Source organism: Polypterus senegalus, chromosome 4 (assembly GCF_016835505.1).
Source record: "Polypterus senegalus isolate Bchr_013 chromosome 4, ASM1683550v1, whole genome shotgun sequence".
Lineage (NCBI taxonomy): Eukaryota > Metazoa > Chordata > Cladistia > Polypteriformes > Polypteridae > Polypterus > Polypterus senegalus.
Genome location: NC_053157.1, coordinates 163,995,167 through 164,017,926, shown reverse-complemented (window position 1 = coordinate 164,017,926; position 22,760 = coordinate 163,995,167). Strand labels below are relative to the sequence as shown.

Below are 22,760 nucleotides of genomic sequence, written 5' to 3'. Positions count from 1 at the left end.
TAACATTGTCAAGATGAATATCCTCTCTAAGCTTCTGCTTCTATTTCAAAACATCCCTATATACAGTACATTAACAAATCATTTTTTAAGAAATTAGATTCAATCATAATCTCATTTATTTGGAATTCAAAATATCCTTGCATCCAAAGGGCAACGCTACAATGACCTAAATGAGAAGGTGGCACAGCTCTACCTAATTTTCAATTTTATTACTGGGCGGCGAACTATAAAAACCTGGACACTGACACAAACAGATGAACACGCATTAACTTGGCCTCCAATAGAAGTAAAACCTCTTTATATTTCTTGCTTTGTACACCAGTAAATACAAGGTATCATCAATATACTAACATCCCAATTGTCCATTATTCACTCAGAATATGAAACCAATGTAGGAAGCACTTTAAGTTATAGAATATTTTATCTGTGGCACCTTTACATGATAACCACCTTTTTCCACTCTGTCAAACTTAAACAATTTTTAATCTTTGGGGAAACGTATGGGATTAAATCATTTGGAGATTTGTACATAAATAATGTCTTTGCATTCTATGAACAATTACGTTTTTCCACTATTTCCAAATTAGAAACTTTGCTAAACAAAATCTGCCCAATTTTCCACACCTCCCACCTATTTCTATTCCAGAAGTGATACTGATCAGTCTTGAAGACACAGGCAGCATTTCTATAATACATGAAGCAATTTTAAAGTCCCTTCTTTTTAAAGATCCCAAAGTACAGTGGGAAAAGGATCTCTCTTACTCAACATTTCAGAAAAGGAGCGGAAGGCAACCATGCACATAATTCACTCTAGCTCTATATGCGCAAAGCATTCAATTGTTCAACTTAATATTTTTTAACAAGCACACCTATCTTGTTCAAAATTGTCCAAAATGTTTCCAGGGCAAGATCCAACCTGCGAACGTTGCAATCGAGCTCCAGCTTCACTAGGCCACGGGTTTTGGGGTGTACCAAATTAACATAATTCTGGACACAAATTTTTAAATGCCAATCAAACAGCCTTGGTGTCACAATCACTCCTAATAGATTAATAGCTGTGTTTGGTGTACTCACAGATGGGCTTAAAGTTGACAAGGACAAACAAACTGTAATTACCTTTACTTCACTATTAGTACGTTGACTTACCTTGCTCATCTGGAAGAATCCTAATCCACCTCTGTTAAGTCAGAGGGTAACTGATGTTATATACTATTTGAAATTGGAAAAAATGTAATTCTCTCTTAGAGGATCTGTTCAAAACCTTTTTTTAAATCTGGCAGGACCTACAGTAATCAATAATATTTTAGAATAAACACATGTATTGGGGAGAAAGACTCCTGTATACTACTCACAAAAGTTTTACTCTGGCTGTTGGCCTCTCTCTCTTTCTCATGGGTGGAGATTGAATTGAAATTTAGTTTTGTGAAGTTTAACTTGATTGTATGGAATGCTTTAAATAAATTCAATAAAAGTTAAAAATAAATAAATAAATAAATAAATAAATAAGCAAGCACTCATGCAACAGAAAACATAATCTAGCCCAACCAAGTTTGAGATTCTGGCCTCAGCAGGGCCTATCCCAGCAGCACTAGCTACAAAAAAGAAGGTAGCCATGTACATGCATGGGGCATCAGTCCAAATCGGAGTCTACTCATGCATGCAAACACTTTCTCAAGGAACCAATTTAGAATCACCAAGCAACCTAAAAGACCTACTGTAAATTACATCCCTTAATATATGGGAGGGTCAATAGAATTAAAGTTCAGTTTTTTTCTAGCTTTAATAAAACAAGTACTCACTGTTTGAAATTTTCACTGGAATATTTTCTGGGACAGATACTACGTTTGTGTTCTTCATCTCCACAAATAAAGCAGCCAGAAGAAGGCTTACTACAGCAATGATCTTTCAATGCACAACGATTGCAGGACAAACAATGAACCCAGGCTGCACAACAAACAAGAACAAAGTATACTGAGACATACATAAATGATTTTCAGAATTAAGTAATGTAGAGGAGTGATTAAATAGCAAAATGAATTAATCCTCCTATAAATGTGTAGTTTATAAAGTAGTTGAATTACTTATCTTTTCATATTTACTTTAAAATACACAATACATTTAAATATACATTTTCATGCAGTGATTTAACTAAAATAACACCTACATGCTGAACATAAGTGGAAAGGTTACCATTACCTAATAATCTTTATAGTGAATTTATTACTTTTTAAAAATGCAACAATGTAATAAATTTGTTTAGGTTTCTTCATCAGAGTGTAGGAATGTATTTAATAAACTGGTACACATTAACTATACCAATTACAGAAGTATAAAACCATTAAAAGAATTACCCTAAAATTAGTAATATAAAGTTAAAATTGATCACTATGATAAGCATACTTTATGCTTCATTGCACACTAGCAATCAAAACTCATAAGCACATTTAGGTAAGCAAAAATAAACCAGGCCAAAGCTATCCAGCTTTAAAAATTATTCTCCCAAATATTACAACTTATCTGAGAAAAGTGAACAAGTGTTTAAACAAAACATGTTTATCAATATTTTTGTGTGATCCATTTGTTATTGAAGTAAAATTCTAAGGAAAGTTTAAAAAAAAAAAAAAGTCAAACCAATTCACACAATTAATTTAAAATACAAAAATGTAACGCTAACCCACCCACTTCATGACAAACATCTCCCAACCCCACCCGCAACCCTCAGCCAAACCCTGCAGAAGAAATTAAAAGGGTGCCAGTATAAGGATGTTTGAGCCAACAGAGGAGGACACATGAGCATGCACTGCATGTTACTGAGTGAGCAAGAAGAGGAAAGAACAGAAATTAGCATATGGGATAATGCCTCTGAACTGGCCATGAATAAGTTGCACCATGTTTGAGCAGGTGGTTCTGCTGCTCCACACCACACACAATGTACTGGGCTTTCTTTTGGATAAAACTAAATCTTTCTATATCAAATGACAGCCTCTCTAATCATGTCTTCTGTTGCCTTCTCCTTGATCTAACCCCCATCGTGCCCCCACCAGACCCCCCATCTTGGTCTACCACGTCACTCAGTCATGCCCTGCCTTTCGTTCCATGGACCCAAACCACCTTAGACTGCTGCTTTTAAAAATAACACATTTCCACCAAGTCTTTCTGTTAATTCAGCATTCATTTTCCTCTCATTCTATGACACTCCACATATTTATATGATCATTTTCATCTCTGTTGTTTCCAGCCTTGCTTTACGTTTTGTCTTTATTGGTCACGTCTCACTTCCTTATAGCATTCTACTCCTCAAACAGCTTTCATAAACTTTCCCCTTCAATGCCAGAGAGATTACTTCATAATGAGGGACAGCTCCCAGTATTTTTCCATGTACTTCTCACCATGGTAGGAATGCAGAGATTGCACCTCCATTTGCACTCAACATGTCACTTAAGTAGCAGAAATTGCCTACTTTGTCCAAAACAATTCCATTGCTAATATTTAGATTTACTATATGAGCATTTTGCACCCCTCACACACTTTTTTTTTTTTAACACAAACCAGGTTTACACCACCACATCTTTTGTGCCCCCCATTTATGGAAAACCATGCACTAGACTGAGTGTCTCTCAATACCATTACTGCACACACCGTATACCCATACACCTACCTCTTCCATTCACCTAACATTTTTGCCTTAAACCATCACTTCTGTCTTTCCTGTATTTAGTGTACCTTGATGCCTTTCATGTTCCAAACAAACATTTTCCTTTAAAAATTACATGACCACCTTCATTAACCTGCTCTAACATCTTGATTTCTCTTTGTATAATTGAATGAACACACTTCTTTTCCAGTCTTCAGCAGTCCTTCTTTCACACACAATTATGCTGCACAGGTTTATCAACCATTCAACTCCAACAACTTCAACTGCCTTCAACATTTCGAACATCACTCAACCTGAGCCAGTACTTTAGCAATTTTTATCTTTTTCAGTGCTTTTGCGAACTCCTTTTTTGAAAACCTAGAGCTAGGTCCTAATTTTCTCACAATGAATATCATTATCCACTTTGTTCTACTCATTTAGCCATTCCTCTATATACTTCTTCCAGGTATTCTTAATCCCATTACTATCCAATGGGATATTCCCTTCAGCATCCTTCAGCAGTTCACACCTCGTACATTTTACCATTCTTTTGCTATCTTCTTTGCAATCCTTCCACATTTTTTGAACCCACTTTCACCTCGACTTCCTGCAGCCTCCCAAATGCTCTGCTACCATGATGCTTTGCTTACTTATTGATCACCCGGTCACATCTGTTTTCTGCCATTTCTTATAATACCTCTTATTTTCCTCATTTGCCATCTCTACCTTAGCATCCCCCCTCCGACTTTCAATGAGTCACCTTTTCCACACTCAGACCTCCCCATTGCTTCCCAATTGCCATTCTCACTGGGTAATCCTAAAACCTCATTTGCTCTTGTTACCACTGTTCCAGCAAAATACTTCTCATGCTTTACTCCTTTAACTACCAAGCATCTTATTAAACTTCTCCTACATCCAAGTAATGTTGTAAAATCACTTCATGTTTCAATCAACTTTCCACACCAACAAATACTGGGTACCTTACATCACCAGAATATGTCACCAAGTTGCCTTTTCAGCTGCTTATGGTGCTGCACACAACTGGTTCTATTGCATCACCAATCCCCAGAATTATTCTTCTTCGTTTTTTTTTTTTTACTGATGTAAAGGCTTTGATAGACTGCATCATGACCACCACCATCAGTTCTGACGTGCCCATTCAAGTCGCCACACATTACAGTCATTACTTCCTCTGAGGTACTTATGATGTCACCTGAATCAAGTTGTCACAAAACTCACATTTCTCTTCTTCATTTCTGCCAACCTTAGAGGCACATGCTGAGGTTATACTCAGTCATTTATTAACAATCTTCTACAACACACTCATCCACCCTCTTCAATTCCACCACTTTGTCTGCCTACTTCTCAGACACAAGTGCACCAACTCTAGTAATACCCTCCCTGTAAACCTGTGAAAAATATTGCATGTTCCACCATTCTCACTAAACATTTCTGCACCTTTAATTTTTCACCATGCCTCCTGTGAGCGTCACACATTTTTTTATTTTCTGTTCAGCACTTCCACCAGTTTGAACAATTTTCCCATCATACTCCCAATATTGTAATTCACAATTATTATAACCTGTCCTTCACACTTCTTCCTCACTACCGCAGCTGAATATCCCATGTCACCAAGCCTATCAACAGTGCATCAGGTTTTTGACCATAATGAATCAGGTGGGGCGCCCAACGGATAATTTGGATTTTAGCCCATCTATGCTCTGTAGCTCTCATCACTGTGTCTCATCATTAAGGGTGTATTCAAGCAGAAATGTTTAAGGCTGGATGTGCTCCCTGATTTGAATCTCCTTTAGTCGCATTTTATAACATTCAAAATAGAGACCGTATTTTAACCCTAGGTCAATGGGTTTTTTATCTTACAAATGTAAATTTATTTTGAAAGGAAGTGCAGAAATAAAGATATTTCAATTTAGAATTACATCTTTGTTAAAGAAAATGTAATTCTGACATGAAACATGTTTTTTACATCTTCTATAGCTAAACATATTTTTCAAGAAAATATACATTCTAAAGATATTAGGGCATTCACCAAAACACAGATTATTAATTCTAATTAGCTACAGGTTCCAAAAAATACAACTGGATTTACACAAAGGTTCTCACTTTGGGATTAATAAAATTGTTGTTAATCTTGTGCAGCATACTGTAAATGCAACAGAGAAAGGTAAAACCTATTTAGCACGTAAAGACAGCAATTCTTACTTGGTTTCACACATTTGTTACACTGTAGGCAGTGCTTCCACTGTCTCCCATCCTGAAATATAAAAATAAGAAAATTAAGTTAAATGATTTTTTTTAGTTTGATTTTATGCAATGGCCTTTTTAAAACAACACGTTACTTAATATTAATAAATTGGCTAAAATGAGCCTGTGTAAAATAATGACTAATATATTTTATAAGGATAAAAAAAAGAATTGTAAAGATGCAATAATGGTGAAATATCACAATTCCTTATATCCAAAATAGTAACAAAGGGGCCCTCTGAAAGTATAAAACTTTGATAATGTTTAATTGCTGTACTTTATCCATACAACAGGTAGTATTCTCATCATTTGTTGCACTGCTCAAATACTCTTGATTATAGCTCTGGCAGCTCTACAGCTAGAAAATGACTACTGCTTATCAGATTTCCATGGCATTCAAAAATAAATGTTAAGGTAAGAGTTAAGGAAAAGTTAATTATCTGTTTATTTGTAATATCTGCTGCTATTTTACTATTATGGACACTAATTTCAAACACCATAAAATTATTAATTCTAAGAATATCAGTAATCAAAGGCTAAAAATATTTAAAACAATTCATGTAGTGTTTCATAAGGTACCAAATGAGACTAAAAAATGAAAAACAAAATGTATATACACCCCACCAGGGGGAGGCAAATTTCTACCTTAGATGGGCAGGCATCACAAATGTCACAATGTTTATTTTCAGAAGAAACATATCTCTGGCACTGAGAGCAAAACCTATAAAAAGAGAAAATATGAATATACATAAAAATATATCTTAAGTATGATGACTAAAATCCAAAAAACACGTGTAGTATATAAAATGAAACAGAGCTTAGATCAACTAGAAACCTAAAATACTGAAATATTTTCATAGTCATATCTATATATATATAATTCACTAAGGCAAGACACCCATGGAAAGGCAAGACACCCATGGAAAACACGCCGGAAGGGGTGGATTCACTAAGCTGCCAACAAGTAAGACACCTATGGTGCATGCAGGGAGGAACCACGCCCACCAACTCCAAGACCATTGGATACGACGACAACTCGCAGAGCCACGCCCAAATTGGACGACGACACAGAAAGAACAGCGTCATTTATATTCGTCTGTCATGGAGGCCTCATGTACTTCCGAGCCACCTTGACTGTTCATAGAGGCATGTTTCTCGCGGAGGTGAGTCGCCATATGCAGTGTGTGAAACGGTTTGTGAGGGGTATCCCATGGAATCCTTAAAACAATCCTTTACAACTGAGGTTAAAACACAATGAAGTAAGCAGTCTTTAAAAACCGACTTTTCGGTTACGACGCACAACCTCCTGCACCATAGCAAACTGTTTTATACGCTACATACAGCAATTCGCATCTGCGACAAACATGCGTCTTCTTCACTCACGGACAATTATATGTTGCTCTCTCCAGAGTTCCATCTTTTCATTCACTTTCTGTTGTATCCTCAAACCATCCCTTTTTAGACAACTGTGTGTTTCCAGAAGTGTTCAACCATCAATAAATAATTATGTGGCGTTTGTTATGCTGCGGGTTCACTATTGTGTTGTATTTTGCGCTCTCCAGAGTTCCATCTTTTCATTCACTTACTGTTGTATTCTCACACCAACCCATTTTAGACAACCGTGTCTTTCCAGAAGTGTTTAGCATTCAATAAATAATTATGCATGAGATTGAGCGTGTGTCTAGGCGTGGGTAAGCCGTTGAACGCCATTCGGGCTGCAAACCGTGGAATTCCAACTAAGTGTGACTCATACGCTCCCACTGTTTTCGTCCCTACCCTTTGTACACACCCCCCTCCCACCTCACTACTACCGTGGTCGGGTGTCTTGGTGGATTATATATAGAAAAGCAGCCAAAACCGCACAGAGCAATGAAACGTCTACATGAGTCACAGGTGCTTCTGGACTGTGCAAAGACGACAACGACTCAAGTGACGAGTTGGAGGTGGGCACATGAGCGGGCAGTGCATACTGAACGAGAAATCAGCAGACTAGCATGACGGAGGGAGCTGAATGGATACCCTTCTCTCCTCCCGTTACACACTCCGCGACTGAGTGCTGTGCACCCCCATCCCTCCGTCTGGCAGGAGAAGGAGTGAAGGCGGTCCGCCAGTTTTCAGTCACGGACGATTGTGTGTTGGTTCGTTCCGTGCATTGTTACAATGTTGCTTTTCTTGCTGATTTATTACATTACCGATTTTTCAAATGTTAATTTTCTCCCTGTGCTTAAAAATCATTAAAAAACCGGCCTGATTATGCAGCATATGGTACGCTGCGGGTTGGCTAGTTGAATATATTTGCCTACTTCTTAATCTAGTTTTACTTTTCATTGTGTTCAGTTTATGAAGAGGATACTTAAACATTTTATAACAAAGAGCAACACATTTCTGTTTTAGTATAAAAGTGACTTTTAACATTACACCCTTTAAAATTTAGGGGCAATGTCAAATAATAAATATGCCTATTTGTTCTAAACTTTCACAAATAACTAAGATGCAAATAAAGGCAACAATTTCAAAGAAATATAAAGCTTTTGCTTTTATTAGCTGCAACCCAAATTGGTCTAATTATCTTAAAAACTTAAGAGTAAAAAAGTTATTCCAAAGCCACAGGAAAAGAATGACTTAATAACCTAAAACAGGGCTACAACTCACTGGATTTATCAATATGTAGTAAAACCTTCTCCTCCTAGGATGCAATGATATACAGAATGATATACAAAATGTAAAGACGACTGTATTTCATATTCCAAAATGCCCCATACTATCAGAGCCTGGTTAAGGAATGCAGCTGCCTTTACTGGTCTCATACAAACATTCTCAAAAGGGAACTTGTGTGGCTGAGCAATTCCCTGTTGGAATATATGCATGTGACAAAATAATTCACTGTTGGAAAATGTCATCACATTGACTACTATTGATAACTTCATGACGAGAGGCAATATGTCTTAATCATATCTTGATATGCTAAACTTGCCCAAATGTTTCTTGCAATGACATGTGAACCAAAATGACACCTGCTATTGGCTAACTGAACAAATTACAATATGCAAGCTTTCAAGGTGGCTAAGGCTCCTTCTTCAGGCAAGATGGAACCAATTGGATTTTCTTCCAAGTCTCTAGCTTTGTTTTGTCTTTCCTTTTCTCAGTGAGCTTCCAGTTCCCAATAAAGACCTTCCAGGTATTCTTAGTTTCTGAAGCTGGTGTACATCTTGTGGAAGGTGCCTGTGAGTAACATTAATAGATGTTTAAACAAATTAAACTGTTTTCTTTCGATACGGTAAAATAGAAGCTCTGTTCAGAACTTGTCAAAGAATAATAATTTTATTATTATCCAATAACCCTAAACAGAAACCTCATTTAGGCTGATTGTACTGACACCATCATTTTTCAGTCACTACCCACACTTTCAGGGGGAATGGGCAAGTGAATCAACAGCTTCATCTAAAGGCCTACCCCTTATCATTCTCTATTATAATTCACATAGCACTGCTTACACTACACCAAAAAGTTAATTAGATTCACAATTGCCTCTAGTCTTACTTGTGAGATAAACATCAATATGCCTAAACTTCAATACTTAGGTAATTTGTTATGAGTGGTTACACAGTAACTTTTACGAATCAAGTTACACTTCTGGTACAGAACTATGATAAAACTTTTGTGGATAAGGATTCTGATGCATTGTGTGCCAGATGATGCCAAGAGAATATTAACAGCAGAAAATAAAAAGTGATGGTAAATTTAGGTCTTCTAATTGGACGACAGGACAGAAGACGATATATGACTTTGACAGTGTCCTATAACCACTTTAAAATTTATTTAACTAAACAACAAGCATGTGAACACAACTTAAATACCACATTGCAGTGACCCTATAGAATGCAGCACAGGTCATACAACCCCATACTTTTATGACTCCTCCCACAAGATACCATTTGGTATAGACTCATAGGACATGTGTACACTGGATTCACAAACATACTCTCAAATATGTGTGCAATGCCAGTATGCCACAGAGTTGTTCTACAGTTTTCCATCGCTACAGCAGAACCCCCAAGACTTCACCTGCTGCTGCAGTTCAACTGCTGGCCAACATTTGTTTAAATACCCTGAATTTTTTTCTTTTTACAACACAGCTAAGGAGTTTAAGCATTAAGTATTTAGAACGCAACCTCTTAAAATGTGGACTATCATACCAGTGTGTTGGTTTAATGTTGCTTTCCCTAACTACTTAAGGCCAATGTTTATACACTTGCTGAGATGAAACTCAGTAGTATACCATCTACTCCTCCTCAAGTGCTGAAACCTTTTCCTATTTATGATATAATTAGTTTAAGTTCTTTTGGTTTTACCAATTGGCGCACAAATAGGTGCACCAATTGCTTGCTCATGCTCACACGGTGTAAGTAGTGGGATCTGAACGCACAACCCCAGGGTTTGAAGTCCAAAGCCTTAACCACAATGCCACACGGTCTGCCAGTTTAATGTTAACATTAAAGTCACACCCTTACCGGTAGCCCTCATCTGAAGGAAGGATAATGTCTCTGGGAGACAGATTAGTAAATATTCTGACTGGAGACTGTCTGCGGCCTTTCTTGCCATGTTTATAAAGAGCATGGTTTTCATAGTCTACCTGAAAAGAGCAACAAAAAAAATAATTGGTTGTGCAATACATTTTTTCACAAATGTATTCTGCTGAAAAATGGTTAGAAGAAATCTTAAAACAGTACAGTGAAAAATAAAACAATTTAAACAAAATATACAGTATGTACAATTAGGGTAAGCACCCTCAAATAAGGCATAGCAAAATGCAGAAAATAGGTAAAGTATACTGTCCCATATCTGAACCCTGTACTTCTCAGATATAAGGCAGCAGCATTAATAATTAAACACATTTTTACGATGTGTCCTTTTTGCTGCTACAAATAAAGTAAGTGCTCAAAAGCTGTCCACAGAAATTGCATAATGCAAACTAAACTGGAAATTGCAACTAGCTTATATTTTGCTTTGAGCTTTTTCACTTGTGGAAATTAACAGTTGTTCCCAAACAATCCCCAGACTGATATTATTCAATTATGTTGGTGTCCTTTGTAAGTCGCTTTGGATTAAAGCGTCTGTTAAGCAGACTTATGCTTTAAATGATAACTCATTCTGAAGGAACTATGTATAAATTATACATAATTGGGTTGAAGAAAAAAAAAAAAACTCTATTTCATAACAACACAAAAAACAATCTTAATACCACTTAATACTAACAATATTCACCACAAAGAATCTTTTTACTTTCTACAGCAAACAACATTAAAATACAGTATTAAAACTAATAAATAAGCTGCAGAGTGGCACAGTGTTTAGTACTGGTGCTTAATGACTATAGTGACCGTGGGCTCCCACCTATGGGAGGGGCCAAGGAGGTTGGGTGCAGTGTGAGTTGGGTGGTGGCCGAAGGCGGGGACCTTGGCGGTCTGATCCTCGGCTACAGAAACTGGCTCTTGGGGCGTGGAATGTCACCTCTCTGAAGGGAAGGAGCCTGAGCTAGTGCGCGAGGTCGAGAGGTTCCGGCTAGATATAGTCGGACTCACCTCGACGCACAGCTTGGACTCTGGAACCAATCTCCTTGAGAGGGGCTGGACTCTCTACCACTCTGGAGTTGCCCCCTGTGAGAGGCGCCGAGCAGGTGTGGGCATACTTATTGCCCCCCGACTCGGAGCCTGTGCATTGGGGTTTACCCGGTGGGCGAGAGGGTGGCCTCCGCCTTCGGGTGGGGGGAAGGGTCCTGACTGTTGTTTGTGCGTATGCGCCGAACAGCAGTTTGGAGTATCCACCCTTTTTGGAGTCTCTGGAGGGGTTGCTAGAGGGCATACCTTCTGGGATTCCCTCGCTTTGCTGGGAGACTTCAATGCTCCACGGGCAATGACAGTGAGACCTGGAAAGGCGTGATTGGGAGGAATGGCCCCCCCGATCTGAACCCGAGCGGTGTTTTGTTATTGGACTTCTGTGCTCGTCACGGATTGTCCATAACGAACACCATGTTCAAGCATAAGGGTGTTCATATGTGCACTTGGCACCAGGACACCCTAGGCCTCAGGTCGATGATCGACTTTGTGGTCGTGTCGTGGACTTGCGGCCATATGTCTTGGACACTCGGGTGAAGAGAGGGGCGGAGCTGTCAACTGATCACCACCTGGTGGTGAGTTGGCTTCGATGGTGGGGAAGATGCGGTCAGACCTGGTAGGCCCAAACGTGTTGTGAGGGTCTGCTGGGAACGGCTGGCAGAGTCCCCTGTCAGAAGTAGCTTCAACTCCCACCTCCGCAGAACTTCAACCACGCCCCGAGGGAGGTGGGGACATTGAGTCGAATGGGCCATGTTCCGTGCCTCTATTGTTGAGGCGGCTGACGGAGCTGTGGCCGCAAGGTGGTCGGTGCCTGTCGTGGCGGCAATCCCCAACCCGTTGGTGGACACCGCGTGAGGGATGCCGTCAAGCTGAAGAAGGAGTCCTATAGGACTTTTTGTCCTGTGGGTCTCTGGAGGCAGCTGATAGGTACCGCAGGCCAAGCGAACGCTGCCGGTTGTTGCTGAGGCAAAACTCGGGCATGGGAGGAGTTTGAGAGGCCATGGAGAGCGACTTTGGACGGCTTCAGGAGATTCTGGTCCACCGTCCGGCGCCTCAGGAGGGGAAGCAGTGCAGTGTCAACACCGTATATGGTGGGATGGTGCGCTGCTGACCTCGACTCGGGACGCTAGGGTCGGTGGGAGGAGTACTTCAAGACCTCCTCAATCCCACTAACATGCCTTCCAATGAGGAAGCAGAGCCTGGGGACTCTGAGGTGGGCTCTCCCATCTCTGGGACTGAAGTCACCGAGGTGGTCAAAAACTCCTTGGTGGCAGGGCCCCGGGGTGGATGAGATACCCGGAGTTCCTTAAGGCTCTGGATGTTGTAGGACTGTCTTGGTTGACACGCCTCTGCAACATCGCATGGACATCGGGACAGTGCCTCTGGATTGGCAGACCGGGGTGGTGGTCCCCTCTTTAAAAGGGGACCGGAGGGTGTGTTCCAACTATAGAGGGATCACACTCCTCAGCCTCCCTGGAAAAGTCTATTCGGGGTTCTGGAGAGGAGGGTCCGCCGGATAGTGAACCTCGGATTCAGGAGGAACAGTGTGGTTTTCGCCCTGGTCGCGGAACAGTGGACCAGCTCTTCACCCTTAGCAGAGTCCTGGAGGGTGCATGGGAGTTTGCCCGACCGGTCTACATGTGTTTTATGGACTTGTGGACCGTGTCCCTCGGGGAATCCTGTGGGGGGTGCTCCGGGAGTATGGGGTACCGGACCCCTGATAAGAGCTGTTCGGTCTCTGTACAACCGTGTCAGAGCTTGGTCCGCATTGCCGCAGTAAGTCGAGCCCGCTTCCAGTGAGAGTTGGACTCGCCAGGGCTGCCCTTTGTCACCATTCTGTTCATAACTTTTATGGACAGAATTTCTAGGCGCAGCCAGGGTGTTGAAGGGGTCCGTTTGGTGGACTCAGGATTGGGTCACTGCTTTTGCAGATGATGTTGTCCTGTTTGCTTCATCAGGCCGTGATCTTCAGCTCTCTGGATCGGTTCGCAGCTGAGTGTGAAGCGGCTGGGATGAGAATCAGCACCTCCAAATCCGAGAGCATGGTCCTCAGCCGGAAAAGGGTGGAGTGCCCTCTCAGGGTTGGGGAGAGATCCTGCTCCAAGTGGAGGAGTTCAAGTATCTCGGGGTCTTGTTCACGAGTGAGGGAAGAATGGAGCGTGAGATCGACAGGCGGATCGGTGCGGCATCCGCAGTGATGCGGGCTCTGCATCGGTCTGTCGTGGTGAAAAGGAGCTGAGCCGTAAGGCAAAGCTCTCAATTTACCAGTCGATCTATGCTCCTACCCTCACCTATGGTCATGAGCTATGGGTAGTGACCAAAGAACGAGATCGCAATACAAGCGGCTGAAATGAGTTTCCTCCGCAGGGTGTCTGGGCTTTCCCTTAAAGATAGGGTGAGAAGCTCAGTCATCCGGGAGGGGCTCAGAGTAGAGCCGCTGCTCCTCTGCATCGAGAGGAGTCAGATGAGGCGGCTCGGGCATCTGATCAGGATGCCTCCTGGACGCCTCCCTGGTGAGGTGTTCCGGGCACGTCCAACCGGGAGGAGGCTCCGGGAAAGACCCAGGACACGCTGGAGGGACTATGTCTCCTGGCTGGCCTGGGAACGCCTTTGGGATTCTCCCGAAGAGCTGGAAGAAGTGGCCGGGAGAGGGAAGTCTGGGCCTCTCTGCTTAAGCTGCTGCCCCCGCGACCCGACCTCGGATAAGCGGAAGAGGATGGATGGATGGATGGATGGATGGTGACCGGGGTAGTGCTCAGCTGTTGTCTACTCTACGTTCTCTATATTCACCCTGTGAACTGTAAATTGTCTCCTATGTAAATGAGTATGGGTGTGTGTATATAGCTTGTTAACAACACTTTCCCCAGTGCTGCTGGCATACAATTATTAATGTAGTCACACAAGAGTTGATTTAGACTGTTTCAGTGAATCAAGAAAAGAAGAACAGTTGCAGAAAAAAAAGAGTGAAAGGATAGATCTTCAAGGTGAGGAAAAGAGCTGACAATACACATTTAAACCTGAGCCATGGACTGACTGATATTCAAAGAGGCTATATTCCATGCTTGTGATTAGTTACATTTAAAGCCTTCAAAGAACCAATGTTTACTACTTTTTCTTCAGTTGTTTGACAAAGACAATTTTTTAACCCTAGGACTGCAAATGTAATACTAATTTTTTAACATGCTTCACAGGAACTAGGATGTGCACATCAAACATCCAAATCTACTTGAAAAACCTTCAGAAATAAAGAAAAACAATGCAACTAGCAGAGAAGAAGTGAATGCTAATGCACTCTTAAGCATTAAGTTTATGCAATGAGCGCTGCTTTTATATACAGTAAATCATATTCAGTTATACCATGTGAATTATTTTATAAGTAGAATACTATTTCAATGAAATATATTGTAAGGAAATATAGACTTCTCTATTTTTTCTTGTGAGGACTAAAACAACAAAAAAACCTGTAAAATAAAACTAACTAGCAGCATTTAGCAAAAATCATCTTGGTGCATGTCCTCATTTACAACTGTCAATATGTACCACTGCCCTGAATGTACACAAGCCCATAACAAGACACACTTATGTAGACACATTATTCACGCAATTCAGAGTCTCCAGTTAAACCAACACATACATCACTGGGGTGTGGGAGGAAACCGAGAAGATGCAATAAGGAAGTTACCTATATTTATCTCCTAGATGTACGCAAAGTGTTTCAGTCTGTGTTTCCTTAAGTAGTACAGCAGTTGAAATAAAAAAAATATTCTAAAGATTACGATGTTCAAAAGTATAATTATGTTATGCAAAAATTCAGTCATTTTTACATAAAATAACTAAGTCTAATATGTAAAGATTTACATGCATAAACATACAGTAACATAATATTCTTAAACCTGCTAAGTCACAGGTAGAGGTGATAATGCCTTGTTCCCCTTTAAGGGCAAGACCATTTGTCACAAATATTTTGCCAACTCTAGAAAACTCAGTAACATTCCTTAGTAGCATCTAAAAACTGACTAGATTCTGCTTTAAGTACTGTAACACAAATTACCAAGTACTGGGCCTGCTCTTACTCTGAAGTGTAAACCAACTGCTACTAAAATATTCTGCTGAGAGTCCAGCCTTTTAAAAAATTCTTGAAAGGACTCAGTTTTATTCAAACATGTCCTTACTCTGTCGTTTACAGTAGTTTCCAGATCCTGGAAATAGAATCTCTCTAAAACACAGTATAAAAGTAATTAACTTTGTTTTCTATACACAAATAAACCTTAAAAAACATGAAAAACATACCTGGTAGTCCAACATAGAAAATGTTGGAAAACATTCCTTGATACGTGATTCAAAAAAATATGGAAAGATCCAAAATATGGGCATCTCTTGTACACTGCTCTCTAAGGTAAAAGTCAATATATTTATAATATAATATTGAAATGAAAGTGATACATAATTTATCTAAATCAAAAACAGGTTAAGTATACCTTAAAATTCATGATTTTAAAAGAGGCGCTTATATAAAAGCTTTTATTAAATTCCAAAAGGGTTGTAAAATAATGTAATATTCAAATAACACCTCATTCCATTTCCATTTCCTAACCTGCTTACTGAGTTTAAAGTCACAAAACAAAGCAAGCACTTTACCTGGCCAGGGACCCAGTCAATCACAGGGCACATAAATGCACACATCCATACTCACTCAATTATATCTATAATTATTTTTGCTTAATAAACAATATGATTTACTCTCAATATTCATTTTTGAACATATGCATGTCTTCTTTAACAGAAGAAAAAAAATAAGAATAGTATAGGTTATTTATCCCGTTTTTCAATAATGTTTAATGAAATTAATAAATTTGAGAAGAAATACAGTATATTCTATTTTTACTTATATATTATGAAAATTAAAAGATTATTCGATTTTTGTACCTGGTTGCTGCTGTGCTTTCCAAATTGTAGAAATTTTGTTAAAACTGTGGGCCAGTGGTTTGACAAGGCCTCCAAAAGGTGGATCAGACACTAAGACAACCTGTTCTCCAATTACTTCCAGAAGAAATTTCCTACATGTTATATAGCCTTGCTGTAAAAATCACAAAACAGGGTCTGACGTTAACTTCCCAACTCTGGCCTCATTAACACTTTATATCTAGAACACTATCTATATATATAATTCACTAAGGCAAGACAACCATGGAAAGCACGCCGGAAGGGGCGTGGATTCACTAAGCCGCCGACAAGTGATACACCTATGGCGCAAGCAGGAAGGAGTCACGCCCACCAACCCCAAGACCATTGGATACGACAACAACTCACAGAGCCATTCCCACCAACTCGGACGCGACACAGAAAAACCGGCGTCATTTATATTCGTCTGTCGTAGAGGTCACATGCAGCTCCGACCCACGTTGACTGTTAATAGAGGCATGTTTCTCGGGAGGTGAATCGCCATATGCGGCGTGTAAAACTGTTTGCGAGGGGTATCCCATGGGATCCTTAAAACGTTCCTTTACAACTGAGGTTAAAACACAATGAAGTGAGCAGTCTTTAAAAAACGAGTTTTCGGTTATGACGCACGACCGCGTGCACTATAGCAAACTGTTTTACACGCTACATACAGCAATTCGCATCTGCGGCAAACATGCGTCTTCTTAGATACACCTGCACTTTGTACACACCCCCCTCCCACCGTGGTCGGGTGTCTTGGTGGATTATATATAGAAAGGCAGCCAAAACTGCACAGAGCAATGAAAAGTCTACGTGAGTCACAGGTGCATCTGGACTGTACAAAGACTCGAGTGACGAGTTGGAGGTGGGCACATGAGCAGGCAGTGTATACTGAACGAGAAATCAGCAGACTAGCATGATGGAGGGAGCGGAGTGGATGTCCTTTCCCTCTCCTCCCGTTTCACCTTGAGCGCCGCACGGACAATTGTGTGTTGGTTCGTTCCGTGCATTGGTTAAAACCCAATGAAGGAAGCAGTCTTTAAAAACCAATAAGCCCTGTGCCTCTGTTTCATTACCGTCTCACCTGCTTCACCAATGCAGGCCCTGCAGCAGCCAACCGGGTAACCAAAGTCTTTGGGTTCAGGGGGGAGTATGGTTACAAAGCTGAAACTTAAAGGAATTGACGGAAGGGCACCACCAGGTGTGGAGCCTTTCGCTTCATTTGACTCAACACAGGAAACCTCACCCGGCCCGGACACGGACAGGATTGACAGACTGATAGCTCTTTCTTGATTCTGAGGGTGGTGGTGCATGGCAGCTCTTAGTTGGTGGAGCGATTTGGCTGGTTATTTCCGAAAACAAACGAGACTCCCGCCTGCTAAATAGTTACACGACCCAACAGCGGTCGGCGTCCAAATTCCTAGAGGGACAAGTGGCTTTCAGATTGAGATTGAGATTGAGCATTAACAGGTCTGTGATGCACTAGTATATCCGGTACTGCACGCGCGCTACACTGAATGGATCAACGTGTGTCTACCCGGCATGTGTCTGCCCTTGGGGAGGCGTGGGTAAGCCGTTGAACCACGTTCATGATGGAGTCCGTGGCTTCCAATTGTTCCCCACGAACGAGAAATTCCCAGATACGCGCGGGTCATACGCCGCACTGATTACGCCCCTGCCCTTTGTAAAGCCCCCCATGGTTGGGTGACTTGGTGGATTATATATAAAAAAGCAGCCGGAACCGCAAAGAACAATGAAAAATCAACGTGGAAACCGACTGAGGCGGTGTTTGGAAAATTAACAGTCAACGTGACACCGGTAGGGAGTTGGGGGCGGGCACATAAGCGGGCAGTGCGTACTGAATGAGCGCCGTTCAACCCCGTCCTTCACTTTGGAAGGAGAAACCGCGACGGCGCTCCTCCGGTTTTCAGTCACAGACAATTGTATGTTGGTTCGTAGCGTGCATTGTTGCAATGTTACTTTTCTTGGTGGTTTATTAAATTACGGATTTTTCAAATGTTTATTTTTTCCTCTGTGCTTAAAAATCATTTAAAAAGCGGCCTGATTATGCGGTGTATGCTACGCCGCGGGTTGGCTATATACAGTACTGCATATGCCACATAAGGAGACTATTGATAACAAATTTTGAGATTTGTCTTTGCCTTTAGTCTGTAATCCATTCATCCATCCATTAATTTTCCAAACATGCATATTCAGAGGCAATGTCACAGGGAAGCTGAATCCTATCCCAAGAAGCAACAGGGAAAAGGCAGGAATAACTCCTGAACAAGGCGCCAGTTGATCCCAAAAAGATACATGAGTACTTTATGTTAAGGAAACATTTTCTTATATACATACATAGTTTACAAGTAAAGACTAATCTATGGAACCTTTATAAAACAACATTAGATAAGGAAGTAAATGCACTTATATTTACATGTGTATAAAGTCAACCATTTACTAAGTATGCCTAATCTATTTTCATAATCTTACAATGACTGAATCCAACTTCTCAGCATTTAACACAAAACAAAAAATTTGGGACAATGCTGTAGTCCATTACAGCACAAACAAATCCACATTTGTTCAGAAAGGACCAATTAACGGCATTATCTAATTAATCTCAAATGCACATGTTTGAGAAGTACTTGGAATAGTGGAGTATACAGTTAAATGTATATCCTAAGATATATTCCTTAGATATTATTCTCAGTTGTTGTAAACATAGAATACTCTTCAACAAAGAAATACACTAAAAACAACTGATGAACTTCATTGTTAGGTTTCAGAAAGTTAAATATGTAAATTTACCTCTGCGTCAAAAAAATAATTGTTAAACATGTTGTAGTGGCAAAATTCATCTTCAGAATTGAACTGGCAATACCTTTAATATAAAGAGTATAACTTATATTAGAGTGCTTGCATGAAAAAATATATGCAGTATACATTTTATTTACATACTTACAACCAGTCTCTTGAAAACTTACAAAAAGTCATTTGTGTTGATGAGTAACACATATCTTGCCAAATTATACTTTTGCACATTTCTTTCATACATTTACTGCTTACAATTTTGTAGTTTTAGCTGAAACAATTAACATGATTACTAATAAATCCAAAGTACTGCTTATATAATGCACCTTGTTAAAAAAGAAAAGAATCAAATACTGTATACTGGTCAAACTCTTAAAACAAAACATTGTACAATCTTATTAAAATGTTAACACAGAGTATATTTAACCATTTATTTCACATAAACCAATAAAATATTTTTAACATTGTGAAGGACCTTCTCAAGCACCTTTCCTTATGAAATTATTCTTGACTACTATTTGTTTACCAAACAGGAGAAAACATGCATTGTCTGATATTTTAATTTAGTTACATGTACATTTCTACTTCTGCACTTGTTCCACTTTTTCAATATTAACTTTTATTTGATCCAGATAAATATACTACAGAAATTAAACAATATCACATTCTTGCATAAGTTTCAGTAAACCATAATGACAGGATTTAGAAAAACTTCTGTCCAATAAGAACTACAGGTGATCCCATATATCACTTAATCACTTAAAATATGTAATCATAAACCATGATAAAACCCCAACCCTCACCCTGTTTGTTCACTTTTAAACAGCCACTTTTTAATACCAATTGTTCTTTCTAGCTATCCTAATGAGACATACTATATGCACAGGTTTTTTCCTTCTTCTAACCTATCTGCTATTTAAGTTTTCATTTGCAGGCACAAATTTGTAAATATGCTTTGACAAGACAAAACAGGCATTACTTGAAAAGGGAAAGATATGTTTTTACTTGCTAAAACCACACCTTTTTCAAAGCTAATTCCGAAAGAGAACTTCCTGTTTCTGAGACCCTTGAGAGGCTTCTTAAGCCAGGTAAGAAAAACTTAAATTCTATTCAATGCAAAGCTGTTCTGGTGTAACAGAAATATAATTTTTAACTTACTTACAGGACCAAAGTAATGATCATCCTAGAATACATTTAACTATTTTTAAACAACTCTTAATTATAATTGTACAATGGTAACATGGATAAATGTCTTGACTACATTTGGGTAGTTAGAGCTGAAACCAGACATCAAATATATTTCAAATCAGAACAGTCAAAGTAGTTGACATTTCTGTCTCCCTTTCTATAATTGTTAAGCTTCTCATGCAAAAAATAAAGTTATGCTAAAAATATTACTTTAGCATTAATAATCTATGCTGCCAAGACCTTGCCTCCTGTTATAACATTTTACTTTTGTTTACTCATTTAAATAGATTCACACTTAAAGAATTTTATACAGCAGGGAAACTCACAAACATATAAAAACATGTACATTAGTACTAATAGGATTACCTCTTCCCAGGTATTTCTTTAGGAAGGGACTTTACAGAGACTTTAGAGCTTGGCACAAAAAATACTTGAATGACAGCATTCAAAAACTATGTAATGGGGAAGGACTGAAGAGTAATAAAGCATTTTTATGCAAACCTCTCCTGTAGAGACACTTGGAATACTACCAACATAAAGCAAACAAATACCTGACTTTTTGCCAGAGGGTAACAATGAAATATAAATCTTAACCCCACTAATCCAACTGTAGTGAACTATCAACCTATTGACCTGTGGCCAATGGTAAAACACAGTATTTACAATGAAATCTTGATATCTCTTTAAAAGTCTATGATAGCTGTCATCGTTTGCAGGTGAAATTTGCTTCCAACTGGCTGGTTCAGAAGAACATGTTGGTTTCTTTCTGATTATCTTTTGATAAGTCCTTGTGCTGTCTGAATGCTACTTATCCTGTCTAATACACAATGCATGTTTATATTTGAAATTTATTTTAAATTTCATATAGTTATATCCTTACAAATATTTATTTTTTAAATAAAAGTGCTTTATTTAGTAATGCTTGGCCACTCTGTTATTCTGTCATATGCAGATCCGGAACTAGCAAAGACTATTTCTCATTGTACTGTAAAGCATGGTAACAAACAATTTAATCAAATGCAACTGACTTAGTAGGTTTGAAGTTTTTATAGATCTAAAGTCTGAAACCCATAATTAATTTACAGGCAGACTGACGGGCAAAAGATTATTATTGTTTTGTGGATGTTGCATACAATAGATAAAAAACATAGCTGGAATCTTTTTGCTCCCTATCCATATACTACATCTTCCGGGGTGGGAAAACTGAAAGTCTTTTTTGGCTACCAAACCTCTCTTGGTCTCCTGCCTTATTATGTCAGGCTGTAGTCACTTCTTATTATGCTCCCTCTGTAGCTTCATGTCCTTGACTGTGTGTTAAAGTAATCCTTCTAAGTGCAGCTCCTCCACCTGCATTGTGTTTAACCTTAATTAGCCCAGTATGCCTTTTAAAGTTAATGTCACTTTAGTAAAAGAAGTACATTGTACCACTACATGGGACACAGGTAAGTAGATCCTTCTGATGATGGACTATGCCCCACTTTTGTGAAATGAGCAAAAATAGACAATGAAGTGCTAAATCAATAAACTGGAACCAATAGACTGGAACATGCTGCAGTCACTGTAATTCAGAGAAGCCTGAAAGGCAAGGATTCAAACACAAAAAATATATGCACTACATTTATTGTCATGTACCACACACTCTAAAATTAACAGCTAATTTCTCTTATTCTAAACTTAATACAGATGATGGCAGAAAACAAGCTTCTATCAGAAGAGGAATTTCCACAACGGAACCAGGTGCTGAGCAGTGCGAAGACTGATGAAGACCAAAGAAGACATAAGATGCTTGATGACTGTGAACATCAAGAGATTAAGAGAGGAGGCAATAAACCAAGCCTGGGTTCCCCAAAACTTGGGAAAATGGTGCTTAACAGAGAAATAAGAGGAAAGCAATTAGAGGTATTTTATTGTCACCAACTTTCTAAAATAATATAAAAATAAAATTTTAAAAGCAGAATAAAACAATTTTAAAATTAATACACTGTACATAATAATGTACATGATAAAAATAGACAGATTTTTAATATATAACCCAATAACAAAGAATATTACGTAATAAATCATAAGAATATATAGCCAAATGTGGCTAGCAGTATTACTTAAATTGATGAATTCCTTAGTTGTATTTTACTCTGTGTTAGTAAGCATTTTAACTGTAAAAACACTATTATAGCTGATGTTCTTACTGGTGAAATCTAGGCAGTGCTCCTCCACCATCATGAAGACGTTGCTGCAGAAAAAGTAAGAGCTGAAGCCCATATTCAGTCATTGAAGAAAAGATATCAAGACCTTACAGTAAGTGG

General features: G+C 39.2%; 1 protein-coding gene across 1 annotated transcript in view; it reads right to left on the bottom strand.

The window, feature by feature from the left end:
- Positions 1 to 22,760, bottom strand: part of zcchc4 (zinc finger, CCHC domain containing 4) — a 60,785-nt gene that overhangs the window by 5,555 nt on the left and 32,470 nt on the right. The window contains exons 6-12 of the mRNA XM_039751600.1: positions 19,267 to 19,339; positions 16,441 to 16,591; positions 15,805 to 15,905; positions 10,411 to 10,532; positions 6,545 to 6,620; positions 5,858 to 5,909; positions 1,800 to 1,944 (exon numbers count right to left, since the gene is read on the bottom strand). Coding sequence (XP_039607534.1) covers positions 1,800 to 1,944; positions 5,858 to 5,909; positions 6,545 to 6,620; positions 10,411 to 10,532; positions 15,805 to 15,905; positions 16,441 to 16,591; positions 19,267 to 19,339 — 720 coding nt within the window. The remainder of the gene's footprint in view (positions 1 to 1,799; positions 1,945 to 5,857; positions 5,910 to 6,544; positions 6,621 to 10,410; positions 10,533 to 15,804; positions 15,906 to 16,440; positions 16,592 to 19,266; positions 19,340 to 22,760) is intronic.